This window comes from Amblyomma americanum, chromosome 4 (assembly GCF_052857255.1).
Source record: "Amblyomma americanum isolate KBUSLIRL-KWMA chromosome 4, ASM5285725v1, whole genome shotgun sequence".
Lineage (NCBI taxonomy): Eukaryota > Metazoa > Arthropoda > Arachnida > Ixodida > Ixodidae > Amblyomma > Amblyomma americanum.
The window spans coordinates 220,888,213-220,907,434 of record NC_135500.1 but is presented as its reverse complement, the minus strand read 5'-3'; the positions used below and the strand labels follow the sequence as shown (position 1 = coordinate 220,907,434).

Here is a 19,222-nt window from a genome sequence, read left to right as displayed (position 1 = left end):
GGGCAGTACCAGATTCTTTGGCAACGCCGGCGGCAGAGTACCTGTCAGCTTTGCGCGAGAAGCTGGCCGAGGCAAACGCAAAGGCTAGTGACAACAGCACGGTAGCGCAACGCAGGTACACTGGACAATACAACTTGCGCGCTGTCGATAAACACTTCACAGATGGGCAGCAGGTGTTGTTGCTTGAAAGGGATGGCGAGGGAAAGTTGATGTCCAAGTGGACGGGGCCTGTGACGGTAATGCGGAAGACGCGCCCGTACAGTTATCTGATCAAGCTCGACAATGGCGCATGTCGGACTGTACACGCAAACAAGCTCAGAGCATACCACGCACGGGTGAATGTAGTAGGGGTGATATTCGAGGGCGACGCGGAGTTCGGCGACGTGCCCACGTTCCCCATGCGCTCAGTGCCAGGCGACGCGCTGCCGCCGGGTGCTCTCGAACATTTGAACGAAGCGCAGCGCCGAGATCTAGAGGCACTGATCGAGGAGAATGGCCAGGTTTTCAGCAGTAGGCCCGGCAAATGCACGCTAGGAGCGCACAAAATCGTGCTAAAGGAGGGTGCTCAGCCACGGGCTGGCCATGCGTACAAGGTCCCGATGGCGTATCGGAAGGAAGTGGAGAGGCAAGTAGATGAGCTCCTGGAGTGGGGACTAATATATCCCGTTGAGAGTCCTCATGCTCACCCAGTGGTTTGCGTCGCTAAAAAAGATGGGGGGCTGCGCCTGTGCTGCGATTATCGGAAGTTGAATGCGATAACCGAGCAGGACGCCTTTCCGATGAGCCTACCGTCAGAGCTGCTGTTCCGAGTAGCGAAGGCCAACTTCATCAGCCTAATAGACATGCTGAGAGGCTATTGGCAAATATCCCTTGACGAGCAGGCACAGGCCCTCACGGCATTCGTCACTCCGGTGGGGCAGTACGCATGGAGGGTCATGCCCTTCGGCCTTCGAAATGCGAGTTCGACATTTCAGAGGGTCATAAACCAGGTACTAGCACCGCACCGCGAGTACGCATGCGCCTACATAGATGACCTCGCGATTTATTCAGACACCTGGGAGGAGCATTTGAGGCACGTTCGGGCGGTGCTCGCTTCGATCGCAGCCGCCGGGTTCACCGTGAACGCAGGCAAATGTCATTTCGCGAGACGAGAAGTCGAATTTTTGGGCCATGTGGTTGGGTCGGGGAAGCACAGCGCTAATCCAGGAAAGGTCAAGGCAATAGACGAGATGCCGAGGCCCCAAACAAAGAAGGAGCTCAGAAGCTTTCTGGGCTTAGCTAACTATTACCGACAATATGTCCCCGACTATTCTCGCGTCGTGCTCCCACTGACGAGCTTAACTAACAGGCGGACACCGCAGCGGCTCCCATGGGATGACGAGGCGCAGAAAGCTTTTGATGAGGTGAAAGCTTGCTTGAAGAGCGCATCCTCACTTCATGCGCCTGACCCAAGTAAGGAGTTCGTGCTCGCAACCGATGCTTCGGACTACGCGGTGGGTGCCTGCCTTGCCCAGTGCGATGACGAGGGCCGCGAGCAGCCTATAGCTTTTCTGAGCAAAAAGCTAAGCCCGGCTCAGACCCGCTGGGCGACTATCGAGAAGGAGGCTTATGCCATCATTTGGGCATTAGGGCGACTTGAAGTCTGGTTGTGTGGCGCACAAATTAGGGTCATAACGGACCATAACCCGCTCAAATATTTGACTCTGAGTAGTCCGCACAGCGCCAAGCTGACACGCTGGGCACTCGCTCTGCAGAGATTCGATATCCGGGTCGAGCACAAAAAGGGGGAGCAAAACGCTAATGCCGATGCAATGTCGCGACTCGTAGCTGCCAACTAGAGGCGTGGGGGTATCCGGGGCCTGGAGTTATGTCATGTATGGAGGTGTACCCTGAGGCTTTGGCAACGCATATGGTTCGGCAGCGGCAGATGGTGCTTCTTCGGCTCCGGGCCCGCGGCACGTTGGTCTGTTTCGGTTTTCTGTGTGTGCTTCATTCCAAGATGTTATGCAGCACACTTGGTGGGGAGGTGTCGTGCACGGCTGGCTTGGACACATCCGGAGCCTCAAGTAATCACGTACGGAACGCCGCCTGTATGTGGACAAGAGTGCGTACGCTGTGATCCATTTCCTTTTGACTTCACATGGAACTAACGAGTCAAGCGGACGGCGACGGAGGGGAGTTCGGGGTGCGCAGACGACCCAGCTTGGCCGGGCCCCATTGTTCGCAGCCCGCTCCGAGAAGCAGCAACGAAGGCGCGTCGCCTTTCATCCCTACCGCGGCGACGCTGCCCAAGGCCATTACCCGGGCGGCGGTCGTTCAGTGTGTGGCTAGGAGGCAATTTTGAAGACGCGTTCCTCATGTTCACTGTGAGCGCTTATCAGCCCCATATGACTGCCAGGCACTTCCTGTACACGTGGGGCATCAGGAAGAATTGGGGAGCGATGGCGCTTAAGTGGCACGGCTTTCGACAATCTGTGCGGCCCTCGCATGCTCTTTAAGCGAGTAATCATGCCGCCCCGCGGGGGAGGATGGAGTGATCCGAGAGGGGAATTGTTAGTATTCGTGACAATGACCTGTCCCCTCTCCCCAATCTTTGATTGGGCGTGTTTTACGCTCCTCTGTCTCTTTTTCAATGTGTTTTCCTCTCCCATGTGTTTTATTGGATGTGTTTTCCTTTCCCCGGTCCTTGATTGGATGCGTGCTTGTGTTTTGACCTAATTGGTTGGTGTCCCCACTGAGGGCGGGGACTTAGGGATTAAAAGAAGACGTTTTGGTGGGACCGGGGGTTGATTTCGTCTGGTCACTCTGCGGATCAATCACTATGTACATAGTTGTTTTCCTTGTTGTACCTTCCGTTCTGTCTTAACTATTTTATGTGTGATTAAACAGTTTACTTCCTGAAGTTCCACGAGTAATGTGACTGAGCAAGTTTAGAACCTCAAGACGTCGGCATCCAACAACTTCTACCTTTCCCCTTCGGGCTGACATCAGGGAAGAGAAAGGGGTAAAAGGAACTCAACTACTGTGCTGTTCATTATTGTAGATATGATTCTTCAAATAAATTGTGTATACCGATAGCAAAGATCTAAAAAAAGAAGTAAGAAAAAAATTACACCAGCAATTAAACCAGGAATGCATGCATTCAATGTAGAGCATTCGAGCGCGTGCGTTCGTAAATAGCTGTCTCGGCGCAAATAACGTAGAGAGTTTGAAAGTTTTTGCCAAATAGGTTCCTATTAAGGAAACAATTAAGTATACCATCATTGCCTTACACCCGCGACAAGCTTCCTTTTTTATGCGTTTTCGTTTTGGGGCCTATGCTTATTGCTGAACCTAGACAGTAGACTTTTTTTTTTTTGTCATTGAAGACGCTCAAAAGTGAGGACACATGCGCAATTAGGCACGTATTTTATGCGGAGTGCGCCATCAGTCACAGATAGAAGTTAGCCATATGTACGACGCCCAAGTATCCAGCTCAACCACGCGCGGGAAAACCGATATGCGATGCAGTGCCCGTTTCCGGCCTGACAGCACAACAACAACTTGTTCCCACGACAGTATCGGAGCCTTGACATGAGTAAAACGAAGCTGCAAGAAACAAAAAGCAAATGCAAGAACGTCTGGCCCTGGCTACTCTTACAACACCCCGTGGTAGTAAACTGAAGCCGCATCAAACGCCACACAAAGCGCTTATCCTAGCAGAACAGCGGCCCGAAGGCTGACGCGCTTTCAAGTGCGGTCTACTGCAGCGCCGCCGCAACTTTCTACCGCTCAAGGCACGCTCCGGCGGAGGCGGTCGCGCCACTGGGTATGTTCTAGTTCACTGTACTCTAGTTAATAGCTGGAAATAGCAGACGACGCGCTCATCTCTAAGCGACCGCAGCGCCACCGCCTAGGCGGCAACCGTTTGGATTCTCTCTGCTTCCCAGCTTTACCCTGATGAATAATAATAATGCGCCGCCGCTGTTTTCCAACAGGTTATATCTAAAAACGCTGCATGCAATTCAAGCTAAATCAAAACCACGAGTATTGTGCATTGGCATTGTCTTGGCTTGCTTTGGCTTGTTGGCATGACAACAGTAACGACAGTTTCGCTTTCGTGGTTTCTGCAGTGCTTTTGCCATTTAGTCCAAGGCTTTACAAGTGGGTTCCAACGTCCATTCAGCGGCTGCGCTGCACGTGCCCTACGCCTCTCATTCTGCTGTGTCGCGTTGGTGATGGATATGACGGAGACTCTTCCTTTACAGGCTGAAACCTGTTCTCTTGCGCTTAGTTACACATGCACTGTCGTGCGGTAATACGTAACGCCAGCTGAGAGGAAAACTCGTGCACCAACGGTGGCTTTCATCCGACGTGCTGCGGGCATGCAGGGCGGCTGCTCCCGCGTTGGTCGTTCGTGTCCTTCTGTGCGAGAGCACAAAGCGGTGCTGAGGTGAGCGGAACGGTTCCGCTTGAACCTACTTTATGGACGAGACCGGACGTTTAGTCGCAAAAGCGTTGTGCCGACGACCGCACGTTTTATGTGCTTCTCACTCGTGGTAGTGTGTCTTCCGGGGCATATGGTGCAAGTATCGCCTTTTGGTGTAGGTGAAAGTGGCCGTCATGATCACTGCGATGTCTGGAAAGAGCAGCTCGCTCAGAAGTCTGCTGCGGGCCCATGCTCAGCTCAAGTCGGTGTTGTGCGTGGTTCCAAATCAGTTTGGTTTTACACCAACGGACCGTTTTGGTGCAAGGTGCAAGTCTTCCACTAGGCGAGGTGCGCCGGAGTATTTGCGTGCACACCAAGCTATTACTGTTCGCCGCACGTTGCCTGAACGACTCGTCCAGTCGGCACCGGAAAAGCTGCAGCCTTACCTGCGACTCATGCGCGTGGACAAACCGATCGGTGAGCCCCTTAACTTACAAACTAGTACGCGACATACCGTAATTTGCATAGCTTTTGGCTTTAGAGGGAAAATGAGATCGCGAGTTGTAATGTAGATTTTTTCCCGTCGTCAGGTACTTGGCTGGTGATGTTACCTGGTGCTTGGAGCATCGCCTTAGCAGCAGGGCCAGGATGTCTGCCTGATCTCAAGCTTCTTGCAATGTATGCCGCTGGAGCACTTTTAATGAGAGGCGCTGGCTGCACCATAAATGACATGTGGGACCGGGATATAGACAGAAAGGTGCAGTTCGCTTTGCAGTAATAACGTGACAAATACTCGATGATTTTGCTTTGAATTTTCTCACAGAGATTACCCTTGTCTTCAGGTGGAGCGAACGAAACATCGGCCTCTTGCTTGTGGTGAACTGACAGTGTTCGACGCTCTTGTCTTCACTGGCGGCCAACTTGCGCTGTCTGCGCTCATACTGCTTCAGCTAAACTGGTACACGTACGTAAGCTTGACTTCGTGTTCTAAGCAATGCCACACCCATTATTTGTTCGTTTCGTCATTTGAGCGATAGTGGTGCTGTCTAATTTGTACTCTGCTTGGTATTGGTGGGAAATGTTTACTCTGTGGCATTGTTTGATGTGTACGTAGCTGTGCTGTTGCAGTCGCCTGTTAATGGTAAATGAACCAAGGATGTACCAGGGTCGCATTTCGATGGAGGCGAAATGCTAGAGGCTCGTGCGCGTTAAAGAACCCCAGATGGTCGAAATTGTCCAGATCCCTCCACTACGGCATCCTCATAGCCTGAGTCGCTTTGGCACATTAAACCCCATAAACCAGACCTTTTGGCCAGAGTAAAGATTTCTGAAATAAAGTTTTGTTGCAGAGCACTTAGCTGCAGTATCTAGTGGTTGGTGTCAGGGCTGGGCATGTTACTTTAAAAAAGTATTTTCTATACCGATACCCGATACCGTCTGAAATTTGTATTTCCAATACCGATACAAGATATCAAACCAAAATTGATTTCCTATACAGATACTCAATACTGTATTACTGATACTTTGATACAACACTGAAATCAATAATATTAAAGCTGGTGATATGATTTGTTAAGAAATTTTTCCTTGGTTTCTGGAATTTTCGGTGGGTTTAAACAAATCCGGCCGTGTGGATTTCTTAACGCACCACTGTCGGCGCAGCTGGCTTCGTTCAAACTTTAGCATGGGATTGAAGCCAAAATGACGTTGAAACGATCATTTCCGTAAGCAGCCTAGCAAAATCTTTTTTAAAACTAATGTTCTTCATGCAAACTGGTCTTGTTTGACTACATACAAAATAAACTTGCAACTGCTTTTCATGTTCTTCGTTTGTTACTGCAGCATTTACCAGGTTGCCTCAGCCTTTGTCCCGTGCTAAAAGCTGCAAGCTTTGTGTGCTTGGAAAAGCCAAACAGTTACTTCCATAGCACTATGTTTAACAGATGTTGGAAGTTGAACATTTTTCGTTAAAGACTAGAAGGAAAACAACAAAGAATAGAAGAGCTAAAAGTTTTTATTATGTGAAACAAATCTTGCTAGTTAGATGCTTTTTACTTAAAGGTAGTAAGGAAGAATTTCCTCCCACCAGTCCGAAGGAGCCCCGCGATGGGCCGTGCTATAACCAAAGGCCTCTTGGTGTCGAATCCAGACCAACACCTTTCCCCGCCTTGCACTTAGGTGCATATTTTAGCCCTTTTTGTGGAGCACATCTGACCCTCTACCAGTCCACATGGGAATGCCTCAATCCTCCCTCAAAACCCTTCCCTTCCCTATTCCAGTGGAAAGCGATCCTGTGTAGCACAGCCCTGGATGTCCTGATTGCCAGGGCCACCCAGATAGATTTGCAAAAGTTTTCTCTCTCTCACTCGGCCTGTAAGAGGCCTCTCTACATTTGATGAACACGCCTTTTATCAACGGATAAAAGTGGAGCGTAGGCATGTTGACTCCAGGATCCTTGGGATATAGTTAAGAAACTCAAGTTTCACTAGCGCATCTCCCAGCAGTCACGGTGGCTCAGTGGTTATGGTGCTCGGTGGCTGATCCGAAAGACGTGGGTTTGATCCTGTCCACGGCGGTCACATTTCGATGGGGGCAAGATGTTACAGGCCCATGTACTGTGCAATGTCAGTGCACGTTAAAGAACCTCAGGTGATCGAAATTTTCCTGAGTCCTCCACTACGGCATCCCTCATAGCCTGAGTCACTTTGGGACATTAAGACCCATAAACCAAACTAGTGCCTCTCGAGAACTATAGCTTGTTGTGATGTCCCTCCAAAGTAAAGAAATGCATCAGGTGATGCATATGATGCTATCATTGCTGATGACCCCATTGACATGCGTGTCGAGGAGTGCGTGAGGTGTATTGTGCTGACAATAAATAGCCAATGTTCTGGAAGCTCCTGAGCATGAAGCTGTAAGTTTTCTATTTTTGTTGCCAACCAGCACAACTTGAAATTTGGTTGAAAGGGTGTGGTTTCTACCATAACGGTGAGCCTGTCCCTTCCTCCTTGTTCCTTCTCTCAGCTAGTGTGCAGAAGCACAACATATATGTCATCTATCTGCCAAACAACTAACAAGGGAAGAAAGACGACTGACCAGACCAATGGCATTGGCACCGCCTTTTCCTAATTCTTGATTTTTTCCAGTGCATGAGAGCCACTGACCCAAAGCAGCAGCCTCAGAATCTTTGGCACACTTTTTTTTCTGAGTATCCGGTGGTATTCAATACACATGGTACACTAAAAAATATATTTTCGATACCAATATTCATTTGGTTCCATTTTTGGCAAGCAGTACCTAAGGCCTCCAACTTTCTGCAGTGGAAAATTTTTAATTCCGCTAATTGGGAACAAATAATCCACAAAATTTCATAGGAGACATCAATTAATGCTTCAAAACGACCTTGCTTATATTCTGAACCAAAGTACAAATATAGCGTAATTTCTTTTTTTTTTTGTTCCCAGTATTTCAAGGTAGCTAAAGCAACCTTTGCCACCGGGCTTTGAAAGCTGCCAGGGGAAGCCAGCATTTTTAATTACCTTGGGGCAAAGCATGCAACGTTCAGGTGTGGAAGAGAAGGTGTCTATGAATATGAAAGGAGTTGGTGTGGGTTGTCGAGAAAGAGCTGGGTGGATTAGGGAAAGCAGTAAAGGGCGAACGGTTGCAGGACTGGCTAGCTCGAAGCTCCAACTGGCGGGGGCATGGCGGTGATGGTTGTTGCTGTCGCTTGGGGGGCTGCATACATTGAAGTATTGGAGTCTTTGGCTTGCTCTATTGTGGCGCGCACATCTGAAGCAGTACCTCCTAAAAACGTCAACATATCCACCATTTCAGTTTCTTAGCGTGCTGTCTACATTTCTTTGGGGGACCCTCGGCCTATGGTTGGCGTGAGTAGTTTGAGATTGCATTATAACTGTAATAAAATCTATTTTAAAATTCTCCTGAATTCTCAAGCTTCCATCTGGTGTTATATTCATACAAATAAGGTAAAATAGTCATGTTTTCGTCGTACTGCCATTCCTAGTGATGTCTATAGCAGCTATGGGATAAAAAGTGAGAATGTGACTGCTAACACATAACTCCATGAAAAATGCTTAGATCCGCTATTTCTCGCGGAGTCGTAGAAAACTAGTGTTCTTAGTCATACCTAATAGCGTTACTCAAAACTTATCAAGATAGTATCAAAGAGACAAGCACCTTTGATACTGTCCATGCCTGGTTGCTGTAGCCTGATACAAAAAGGTGTTTTGAACACGCTGTCAGGCCGGCGTGTCTCATCTTTTATCATGCCAAAGTTCATGTACAAATGGATACCGAGCTGGCGCGGTGACTATGGTTATGGCGCTCAGCTGCTGACCCGAAAGACAGTGGGTCCAGTACTGGCCGCGGCGGTTTCAGTTTGATGAGGCGAAATTCAAGAGGCCCATGTACTGTGCCCGTGCACATTAAAGAACCCAAGGTGGTCAGAATTATCCAGAGCCCTCCACTACGGCGTCCCTCATAGCCTGAGTCATTTTGGGACGTTAAACCCTAGAAACCAAACAAATGGATTTGTTGGTGCCTTTGTGATTGTACTTCTCTAATGTCCTTGTAGAATAGTCCTTGGAGCAAGTTCTGTCGCTCTGGTCACCTTGTATCCAGTCATGAAGAGGTTTACTTACTGGCCACAAGTGATGTTGGGTAAGGGCGACAAAATTCCACCTCCTGATCCTATTTTTCTTCACTTTCTCTTGACATTTCTAGTGGAAATGCTGTTTAACGAAGTGATGCTATGTCTGCAATGTAGCTTATCTAGAGAGGTTGGACTGATCGGTTTTGGTTATTTTGAGATACAATTTTCAGTTTTTTTTCACCGATTATTGCACAAGGAAAAATTGCCAGTTTCTTTCGGTGATATATGGGCACTCCAGTGCCATCTGTAGTTTATCTTGCATTTTTTATTAGCAACCTCAGTCAGTGTACTAAACAATTAACGCCCGAATGGTCCGGTTTACAGCAGTGGTCTGAATATGGAATGCTATCACCGTAAGAAAAAGTAACCATGTAGAAGATAAGTGATCGAGTTGTAAGATAAGATGTGAATAGATGTTTTGTCTAAAACTAGCTTGCACAAAAACCAAATTAATGACAAAAAAAAACAAGCGGCTGCATTAGCCTGGTCCCGCTTAGGGAAGTGGAAACTGGGTTGTCTAGCCACTTTCATAAGGGAATAATTTTAGGTGGTTGTAAAAAAATATATGTTTATCTCATGCTTGCGACGCACTGCTCACTCGTGGAATGAACTGTGAAAGGAGCAAACGCTTCACAAGAACTGAGCTTCGGATGAGAAACAAAGAAAAGGTGACCACAGCAGAAATCAGGGACGAGGTAGTCTGCGGGATGGAAGCGATGGAAGTGCCACTCAACCATTGTAGAAGCCAGAGCGTGACATCTTTTGGAGACTCTTGTGCGTAGTGTTGTGTTAACGGTGGCTTGCTACAGTTACAAACGTTGCCCCTATATGCAGTAAATAAAAAACACCTCCTTAATGAAGTAATGCTATAATAAGAATGATGGTGCTTTACTAGGCACTTTGCAATGCTGGAAGGCATTGAACCGAGCTTGAGAAAGTTTGCAGCTGGCGTGTCTAAAGTAGCAGTGCAGTGCCTCAAAATGCACTACTTAATCCAATGATTCCATTGTCTCACTGGCTTTTGCGCTTTGTTAATTCTCACTTGTGACTGATTGCAACTCGCACTCAATAACGAGCAAGCTGTGGCATGCTTCTGACCTTTCCGGTTTAAACCAAAAACTGCAAACCTTAGTTATATATAGATCTTTCCAACCTGTGTGGTGCCGTATTGCTCGCTGGACTGCTTTTTGCACCTGGTGCTACCGAGATTACCAGGTCATCTCCTGATTGTGCACTAAGCCGTTGTTCCCCCATGCTGCAGGCACAGTGGACTGGTAGTGCTAGGTGCAAAAAGCAGTTCAGCGAGCAGTATGGTGGTGCCCAGGTTGGAACGGGCCTATGTTCAGATCTGTATTTTGTAACCTGTGATCTTCACAGAGCTGTGCGGTAATCTTTAAGAAGAGGCCGCTTTTATTTACTGCTTTCTTAAAACGGGAGTAAATTTAAGCATAGCATGAGAGTACATCACCAGTATTCAATGTATATTGCTTTGCAGTTAGAGTGAAGGTGACTGTTAGCTGACCTGCCATGATTGTTGTGATGTTTGAAAAGTGGGCCAGCAGCTTGCTCAAGTGTTAAATCCATAGCCCTGAATGCTCTTTGTTAAGCATTCATTTGCGATACTAGCATATAGTGCCCATAGTGCACCTGGAGCGTTGCATGAAGTACATTTTATTGGGCATTCTAAATGTAGGCTGCACTTCAGATTTTAGTCCATGTTAGTAACAGTGCTCTGCTTGTGCTTCAACAGGTCTGACAATAAATTGGGGTGCACTCATGGGCTGGGCAGCAGTGAAAGGTTCATGCGATTGGTCAGCAGTGCTTCCCCTCTACACTGCAGCTATGTCTTGGACACTCATCTATGACACGATCTACGCACATCAGGTGGTTTTTCTAAGTCATACTGTTGCTATTTAGTGTGCAGTGCCTTTTGACAAAAGTATTGTCTCATCTACTATTCAGTGCCAGTGTGTACATCTGCCATGCTTGCTTAGCAGGTGACATAGATTTATAGGATCCATTTGTAGAATTGTAGAACCCGGAACAACTGGATGGCAGTTCAAGGTCCGAATTTAAAACCAGCTGTTACAGTTGTCACACAGGTGACATTGCATCTAAAAATTCCATCTGGTTTATATCGCTGAACTTGTATTTATCCTTGCCTCCCATCATGCCTGACCCGTTTCACCCATCCTTCACTCTTCTGTTTTCAGTCAGTTCCCCCATAGTGCAATCCAAATGAATTAACTGAGGCTGTTTGTTCTTTTCAGTAATATTTAGCTCTTTGATTAATGTCAGGTTTTTTAAAACTATTTTGCCGAGTGCTAAACATAAAGCAGCTCTTCCCTCATGCTAAAAATCAGAAGTTTTAATCACAATAAAATGGTTGTTCGTTCTGTATGTTCTGGTCACACAGTATCTATCTGTATGGTCATCATCATCATCAGCCCGATTACGCCCACTGCAGGGCAACGGCCTGTCCCATGTCTCTCCATTTAACCGTCTTTTGCCAGCTGCGGCCACCTCATGCCTGCCCACATAACTTTCTGCCGCCCCTTGCTGTGCTTGCCTTCTCTTGGAATCCACTCCGTTACCAATAAGGACCAGCGGTTATCTTTCTTTCTTTTATTGATTTTCATTTTACATAATCGAGGAGGCCAAGGTAAAAGCTGCTTCAGTGCAGCTTGAGAGGCCCCCAAAAACGTTCGGTTGTTTCATCGCTCCTCCGACGCATGAATGAAAGTATGCTCCAGGCGGGAAGACCAAGCGGCTGAATCGAAACACATACGACGTGATTTGACGACCTATGGTTACCCGGTGCACATCATCGACTCCATACAGCGAAAACTTGACCGCCCTAGGAATGCAGCCAGCCGAAAGCACAGAAAAGCGAACGGCTCTCCCATACGTCCCAGGCATCAGTGATGCACTTGCGCGTATCTTACGTTCATATGGTGTGCACACTGCTCATGTGCCATCATAAAAACTGAGAAGCCAACTTGTCAATGTCAAGGACGGGCTTAAGAAAGAAAGATTCCCTGGCGTTTTTTTTTGCACGCAGATTACGTGAACATAAGAATGACGTGAAGAACCGGCGCGCAGAACAAAATGCGCTTGCCGAGCATTCAGTATCTGCCAGCCACAATATCAACTGGGCAGAGGCACGTGTGGTCGCCAAAGAGAGAGACAGGAAATCACGGCTCTATCTTGAGTCGCTGATCATCCAAACAACAGCGCATACTATCAATCGAAATGACGGGAATTTGCCACCTATCTACGCGAGATGCCTGCGATTGCATATACGCCGCATAAAAAAGGCACCACCGCAACGTTTTGCCTCATTGTGAACAAGGCTCCCGTGTGGGAGCCGAAACGTCATTCCATCTTAATTTTTGGTCGGTGCGACTCACTAGTATCATGTACCATCCCGACCAGACGGGATTCCGTCACACCCTTGACTACACCTATCATTTTTCTTTCATCTGTATGGTAGCCCAGTTCAATTGTATACTTGACACACATCTCCCTGTTGATGGCCGGCAATGTCACTGATGTGATCCTGGAACTCATCTGACCGTGTTAGCGTTATTGACGGTTAAGCTCCCCAGCGTGCTCCATGAGGAAAGTCAGTTCGAACTAGCATGTAAATGAATGTGTGACCAAAAAAGGCCCACTTAGCATGTTGGAATCGAGATGCATGGGCTTGCTCCACATCATCTCCTGTGCTGTTGTTTACAAAATGCTCTTCATTTAAATATAAATTTCGACAGTCTGGTTGATGCTTTGGTCAGTGTTTTCAGTGTCAGATAGAATTCAACATACCAAGGTGCGTTAAGAAGAGACGGCACCATTCCGTCACTAGCATGACACTCAACCACTGCAGCACTGTGCTTCCTCTGCTAAAGTTAGTCCATAAAGCAGAAGCTCAGTGGGTGTCAGTGTGATGTTGGTAAGATGCAACAATAGCACATATGGGGGCGCTTCTGGTATATTGATGGTAGAGGGGCTTTAATTCATGGTACTGCAAACTTCTGCATTTTTCTCATTGACTTTCATGTAACTATGCTCAGTAGTCAGGGAAGGGAAATAAGCCTGCTTTAAATGCCTTCCTCTCACCTGCCCGTACACTTCATCGTTTGACATCAAAGATACCATTTTACTTTGTGGAGCAGGTATAATGTACTGCACCTCATTTTGCATGTCTGAAATAAAACTTTGCGATTTGGCTTTGTATTCTATGCAGTGGTGGAGGAGGATGTTTATGACTGCGTATAAATCGAACCACTTTCCTGTTTGTAAACTAATGCAGCATGCTGCTGCAACAGACAAGTGCAAAGAATCACTTGGGCGTCCCTTTTGAAATTCTAGCTGCAGCAGTTTGTTACTTGCAAGAGGTTTCTTGCATCATTGATGACAGCTCATTAGAAGAAGTCTAAGAGCATAAAAAAAAATGCCTTTTTGGTAATGTTGGACATTATTATCAAAGTCTCTGCATCTTCGTGAAGATGCGGTGTGAGCAAAGTCTTTGTGTAGCAGAGTTGGCAGGAAAGTTGCTATAGATCCATAATGAAAAAAAACTGTGCGCAATGAAACTGGATGCATGCAGAGGAACAGAAATAGCAAGATGTGTGTTGTTCTGCTCTCTCTCTGTACGTGCGTGCATGTGTATCCAGTTTTTCATCAAGATCTTTAGTCATGCCTACCTTGCAGAGTTGAGTCCATATGTTTACTCACAGCACTGCTTCTCTTTCTGCGACAGGACAAAGTGGATGATGCCATTATTGGAATGAAATCAACTGCTCTTAAGTTTGGTGGCAAAACGAAGAGGTACTTATGGGTATTCTCTACGAGTATGGTTGGCAACCTGGTGCTTGCTGGCTTGGCTTCTGGGCAATGCTGGCCTTTTTATTTGGCTACAGCAGCAACTGGAGTGCACCTTGCACACCAGGTGTGTTCTGCTTTCAAGTTTTCATGTCAATTTTACATACAGACTATAGCGCTTTGTTATGCCAACTAGTATGTGGATATGCATCCTTTACACAATGCTTGCATGGCTATGCGTGTGTATGTAAAAGTGGATTTCTAGCATTTCCTAGTGTAGTGGTTGTTGCTTTTGGCCGCTATACTGTATTTACATGATTGTAAGTGGACTTGAATGTGTCACCCCCCCCCCCCCCAATATGGCATGTCAGGAAAAAAAAAAAGAAGGGCATGCCCGTGGGCACATTCCACAACAAAAATGTATTAGTCACTGGACTACTCGTCCACACTTGCGCAGTCGTCCTCATGCCTGTTCCACATGCAAGCAAAAATGCTCTCCATTCCTACTGCCGCGGTGCAAAGACTTATTTTGAGCCGTCACTGCGGCTCAAGCGGCAAGAGCAGCAAGGTTCCAAGAAGTTGCAAATTTTTCACCACGATGCGCCGCACAAGCGCTCAATTTGCTCACTCACTTGCATGTGGACCACCCCTTGACTAGTGCTGCCATCGTCATCGCTGCTGCGGTCCCACAGCACATCATTCTAATGTCGTCTTCCAGCGAAATCCTGCACTTCGCTAACAACCACAGCACGTCGCCATCCCGCAAAATCCCGCACTTCGAACAAGCAACCGCACTACATTGCATGGAACCAGTGTCGTCACAAGGGGGGTGCAGTCTGCACCAGGTGCAGAGCTCACGGGGGTGCAGCTAGGCTGTGGGAAGGGAGGGTGAGGAATGCAAAGGATTATTCTGTGAAAACGCGAAAAGGTGCGGAATGCCTGTCGCTGGGATGCAGAGTGGCAGGTCTCTGATAGCTCCGTAGAACAAATTAGTATTTCTGTGGTAAGGACTGCTGCACAACGCATGCCGTAGCTTATATAAAAGACTCCTGCCTGTACGGTGGGAACGTCAGTATTAACCCGATAATGATTGAGGGCCAGGGTGCCGGAGCGTGTTATGCAACTTTCGTCGGCAGCCACGCCGTCCCATTGCTCTTCTTTTGTGTATGTGCACCTCACGTTATTTTCCTAAGCGAGGCCCGCTGGCAGTTTCGCTCCCCCAGTATTAGCGTGCTCTAGAAGCCTACTGGACGCATGGGATATGCGTAAATAAAGGAGTTCATTTATAGCCTGTGCCTTTCTTGGTCCTAGGCCCTGCCCCACAGCCACCTCAAACATTGAAAACATGAAAAGGTGAGGAATGCCTGTAGCTTAGAGGCGGAGTAGCAAGTCTGTGATACCACGTGCCGACTACAAAAAAAAACAAAAACAAATCGAGAAACAAGTAGAAGGGGGATCTTAGCAAGGTCAAGTGTTTCAGAGCGTGCAGTTGAGTGGAAATGTATGCAAGGGGTTCACATACTGCATTATGTGGGTCTTACCTTTTTTTGCTCTCTTAACAAGACCAAGTCATGGTTAAAATGGGAAATATTACTGATTTCATTAAAAACCGAGCCCGGCGACACCTATCGCCCCCAGCTCCAAAGTTCTGTTTTGCCCAAAATATTTTCTGCTGGTATGGCAGCAGTGCGCATTGGTAATGTCGCAGTACGGACACGATCAAGGAAAATATTGACTTTTGGGGTTAATTTTTTCTTCGCACTCTTTTGCGTGAATGTCATCTATTAAAAGAAACGTTATATTTTTGTTATAACTTACGTGAAGCAAGGTGGCTTCTAAGCGTTGCCACGTTTAGTGTGATAGCGTTGCCAAGTTTAAGGCGATAGCGTTAAAGGCCTCATTCGGTGTTGAGAGGTAAATAGGGTGGTTCAGAAGCAACCTGGGTGGGCAGTCTAGGTCACGTGATCTTGTGGGGTCATCACAACCTACCCAACGGGCCGTGAGTAAACTAACCACCCTGGTAGGTGGCAGTTAAATTAATGGTTGATCATGAGAGGTTGCTTGGCAAGAGCAATTTGGGTCGCACAAGACCCATTGTAGGGCAGTGACGCATCGCTTATCTGCTGCACCATTGAGCAGGGAGTGATGTGAGGACTCCCATGGACATATGAATGTAAAGTTGAGAATGACCAATTCCGCATATATAGGCATTAACTCATTAATGCTATTGCATCATATCCTTAACGCAGAGCATAAGTGTCCTCTCCAATTTTGTTTTTATATTAGTTGATTCTTCCTGATCGTTTTAATGGATGTATGGAGTTATATGCTTATTTCGCATGTGCGGCAGACATAATTATTTGCTCCCTGAAATTTCTGCAAGTTTAGTGTTTTCTAGTATATGTCCATGAAAGGCCTTGATTGACTGCTTGCTTGTTTCGCGAGTTCATTTATTTCCCGGGTAAGTTGTCCTTTGGCTGTTTTCCTCTTTAGTTGTTATTTGTCATTCCTATACATATCCTTGTGCGCGTGATCGTGTGCACGGTCTAACATTGTTTTGGTTCACTATTCGTTTATTCTTAGCCATTCTTGCAGCTGTAAATGCAGTTGTTCTGTGCATGTTCAAAAGTTCAAACAGTCCTTATGCTGAGTTGATGGAACCATGCAGCAAAACAAACATGAACCAGAGTAAGGCACAGGAAGGCACTTCTATTTGCTCTCACATTTTCTTCACTGGTTCACTGTGCAAAAGGTATACAAAATAGCCAGCATTGCCACATCGTTACAGTTCTTGTGGCATTTCCTCATCACCTCTTATTAGATATTTGTGTGCATACGGGTACAATGTTTACATTTTTCAGGATTCATGTGTCCGCTTTATTTTATGGTCATGACCTGTACATTTATCTGCCTGAATAGAAATAATTGCCTCTGCTTGCACAAAGTCGTCAGGTGCAGAACAAACTCCACATCAAAGCAAGCCATGAGGATAGAGGAGGCGGGCGGGGTGTCGCGACCCACCACCGCACCTGGTACTGCTGACTGTAGTGATGCCACTGTGTGGAACAGCTGAAAATGTTGCCTCGTTGCAGCCATCATACCTGAATCACCTGTCCCGAAATGTTGAACTTGCGGCTCGGCATGCAAAGAATGACAGCCATCTTGAATGTAGCCATGAATGAGTGCCAAACGCGTACAGGACCTGGAGCACTAATGACAATTCACGAAGCTTGACAGTAAAAACTGGTAAAACATGGCCAGCAGTCTGATCAAATGTGTCAAACACAACCAAAGAGAAGCAATGGGTGAGCGGCGTCGCCTCTTCCATCAGCTACCAACACTCCCCAGAAGCGCTGCTGTTCCGAGTGGTGGTGCCGCTGAGATTAGAACAGCGGCCCTTCCATCAACTATTGACACTCTCCTGAGCGCTGAGTGAAAAGTTAAAAGTAAAAAAACAAGAATTTTTTTTTAAATTCTTCCGAGCAGGTGCGCAAAATAGCTGAATGGCTACTGAGTAGAGCCGTGGAGCAAACATAAAATTGCAACCACGCCGTAGCGTCCCTGGTATCTTGTTTGTCTTGCCGTTATTGATGGTGTCATGGTTTGGTTTCGATTGTAATTCGACCCCCCTATTTCGGATTTTCAAAGTTTAAAAGGTAGGTCGACTTGCAATCATGTAAATATGGTATCCTGATGGAATCTCGGAAGTTAATATTTCTTTCATTTAGCTGAAGTTTCTGTTCCTTTCACTTGGAGAACTGAAAGTTGTAAGAACTTTTCACTTCTCGGAAAGAGGACTAATGGAATCAACGACTGTGCAGTGTCTTTGCTTACCTGAACAACATTTTTGTGTATAAAATAAATTGCTAACACAGTAAATGTTCATAAGCAGAGATGTGTTAAACCTACCTGTAAATAAATTGGGCACTGCTACGTATTTCCAAAACTTGTGCTTTTAGCATATTTGTTTTTTTCTATTCAGTCCATGCAGAGTCATAGTGTTCCCAGTTTCTGTTTTTCAGTTAAATATTTCAGAGCTAAGTGGAGCAACCTTGTTTAATTAACCACACTTTTTTCATTCCTCAGATCTACACACTGAACATGGATGACCCACGTGACTGCGCTCGGAAATTTGTGTCCAATCGACACATAGGCTTTGTGGTCTTCCTGGGCATTGTTTGCAGCAGCCTGATAAAGTGAAAGCAGATGCTGTTAAGTCAGGATTGTTATAGTAGTAATATATACTGATGTTGTGTTGAATAAAAAGTTAGCTGTGGTTTAAATTTTGGTTAACCCTGGGGAGAAGCGAAAGCTTCTTTTGCATGGCTGCGTTCACAAACGCCACACACACGGCCGAACGGATTGTCTGTAAAGCGTCGATGAAATGCCCGATGGGGCAGTTGCCACCTGCCACGGTGAATAGATTGTGATGATGTCAGTAGGTCACATGACCTGCCACGTGACATCATGTGAATGCACAGACTCTTAAAAACGTAGCGTACTGAAGCTCTTGCTTAAAAAAAAAAAAGCCTAATTTCATTTGTTTGCTGTTTGCCTGGCTGTTTGCCTAGCATATGTACGCAGCAGCTTTGTCAAACAACTAAGACACTGAGGACAACACCATCCAATTTTTGTTCAGTAAGGACCAATTTTTTGGTTTTTTATGGCTGTGTTTGGCAAATTTGATTTAGCAATGAAACAATTCTCCTGCCTCATACCCAAAATGTATTGCAGTTTGCTTGCGGGAACGGCCGATAATCGCAATTCCTGTAGTACATCAGTTTTTGTTCCCTTTGTCATGCGGTACCCTATCAATACAGGCCAACTTCATTTTGAACTCTAAGGACAGCTCCAGGCATATATTGTAAAAATCAATTCTCTGACAGTTCAAACTCTGACGTAGCATATTCTCTGGGATTCGCAATAAAAATCTATGTTGACAGGCGCATTTTACCTGCAAAATCGACTGGGGATGGCAACACCTGTTGAGGGTAGTTCTTTATCCCTTTTGGCCCTGGTGGTGTCAGTTGAGACCACAACACAAAATCTCCCGCTTGTGCCTCAGTAACGGACAAAATCTATTAATTTTAATAGTGTCAGCTTTTACTACTCGCATTCGAACGTTTCTTGTCCGTCCGAGATTTAAAGATGGTGGCGGGTCATGTTATCAAATTGCTGAAGCATTGTGCAAAATAAAACCCCCATCACGTGACCGTGTGAGCACAGTCGTTGGGGAAGCGCGGCGGATGGTTTACCGCCCATGCTAGAGGTCCGATATGTATATATATATATACATACACAGTCTAAGCCGGTACTAAGAC

At 46.5% G+C, this 19,222-nt stretch overlaps 1 protein-coding gene across 3 annotated transcripts; it reads left to right on the top strand.

The window, feature by feature from the left end:
• The first annotated feature begins 4,070 nt into the window (after window positions 1–4,070).
• Window positions 4,071–18,184, top strand: Coq2 (ubiquinone biosynthesis protein COQ2, mitochondrial). Of its 3 annotated transcripts, none has more exons than XM_077663569.1 (8): window positions 4,071–4,885; window positions 4,999–5,165; window positions 5,251–5,372; window positions 9,003–9,088; window positions 10,831–10,964; window positions 13,840–14,028; window positions 15,213–15,254; window positions 17,988–18,184. In XM_077663569.1, the coding sequence occupies exons 1-7, from the start codon at window positions 4,603–4,605 to the stop codon at window positions 15,240–15,242; spliced, it is 1,011 nt and encodes a 336-aa protein (XP_077519695.1). In that variant the 5' UTR covers window positions 4,071–4,602; the 3' UTR covers window positions 15,243–15,254; window positions 17,988–18,184. The 3 variants fall into 3 exon arrangements, with proteins under 3 accessions (XP_077519695.1, XP_077519696.1, XP_077519694.1); XM_077663570.1 differs by having other exon boundaries at window positions 4,132–4,885; window positions 13,840–13,907; XM_077663568.1 differs by lacking the exon at window positions 15,213–15,254 and having other exon boundaries at window positions 4,132–4,885.
• The last annotated feature ends 1,038 nt before the right edge of the window (window positions 18,185–19,222 follow it).

Coding starts and splice junctions, on each gene's coding strand:
- Coq2 (XM_077663568.1), top strand. CDS start 4,603: ATGATCACTGCGATGTCTGGAAAGAGCAGCTCGCTCAGAAGTCTGCTG. Junction 5,166..5,250: donor ACCGGGATATAGACAGAAAG/GTGCAGTTCGCT, acceptor CCTTGTCTTCAG/GTGGAGCGAACGAAACATCG. Junction 10,965..13,839: donor ACACGATCTACGCACATCAG/GTGGTTTTTCTA, acceptor TTTCTGCGACAG/GACAAAGTGGATGATGCCAT.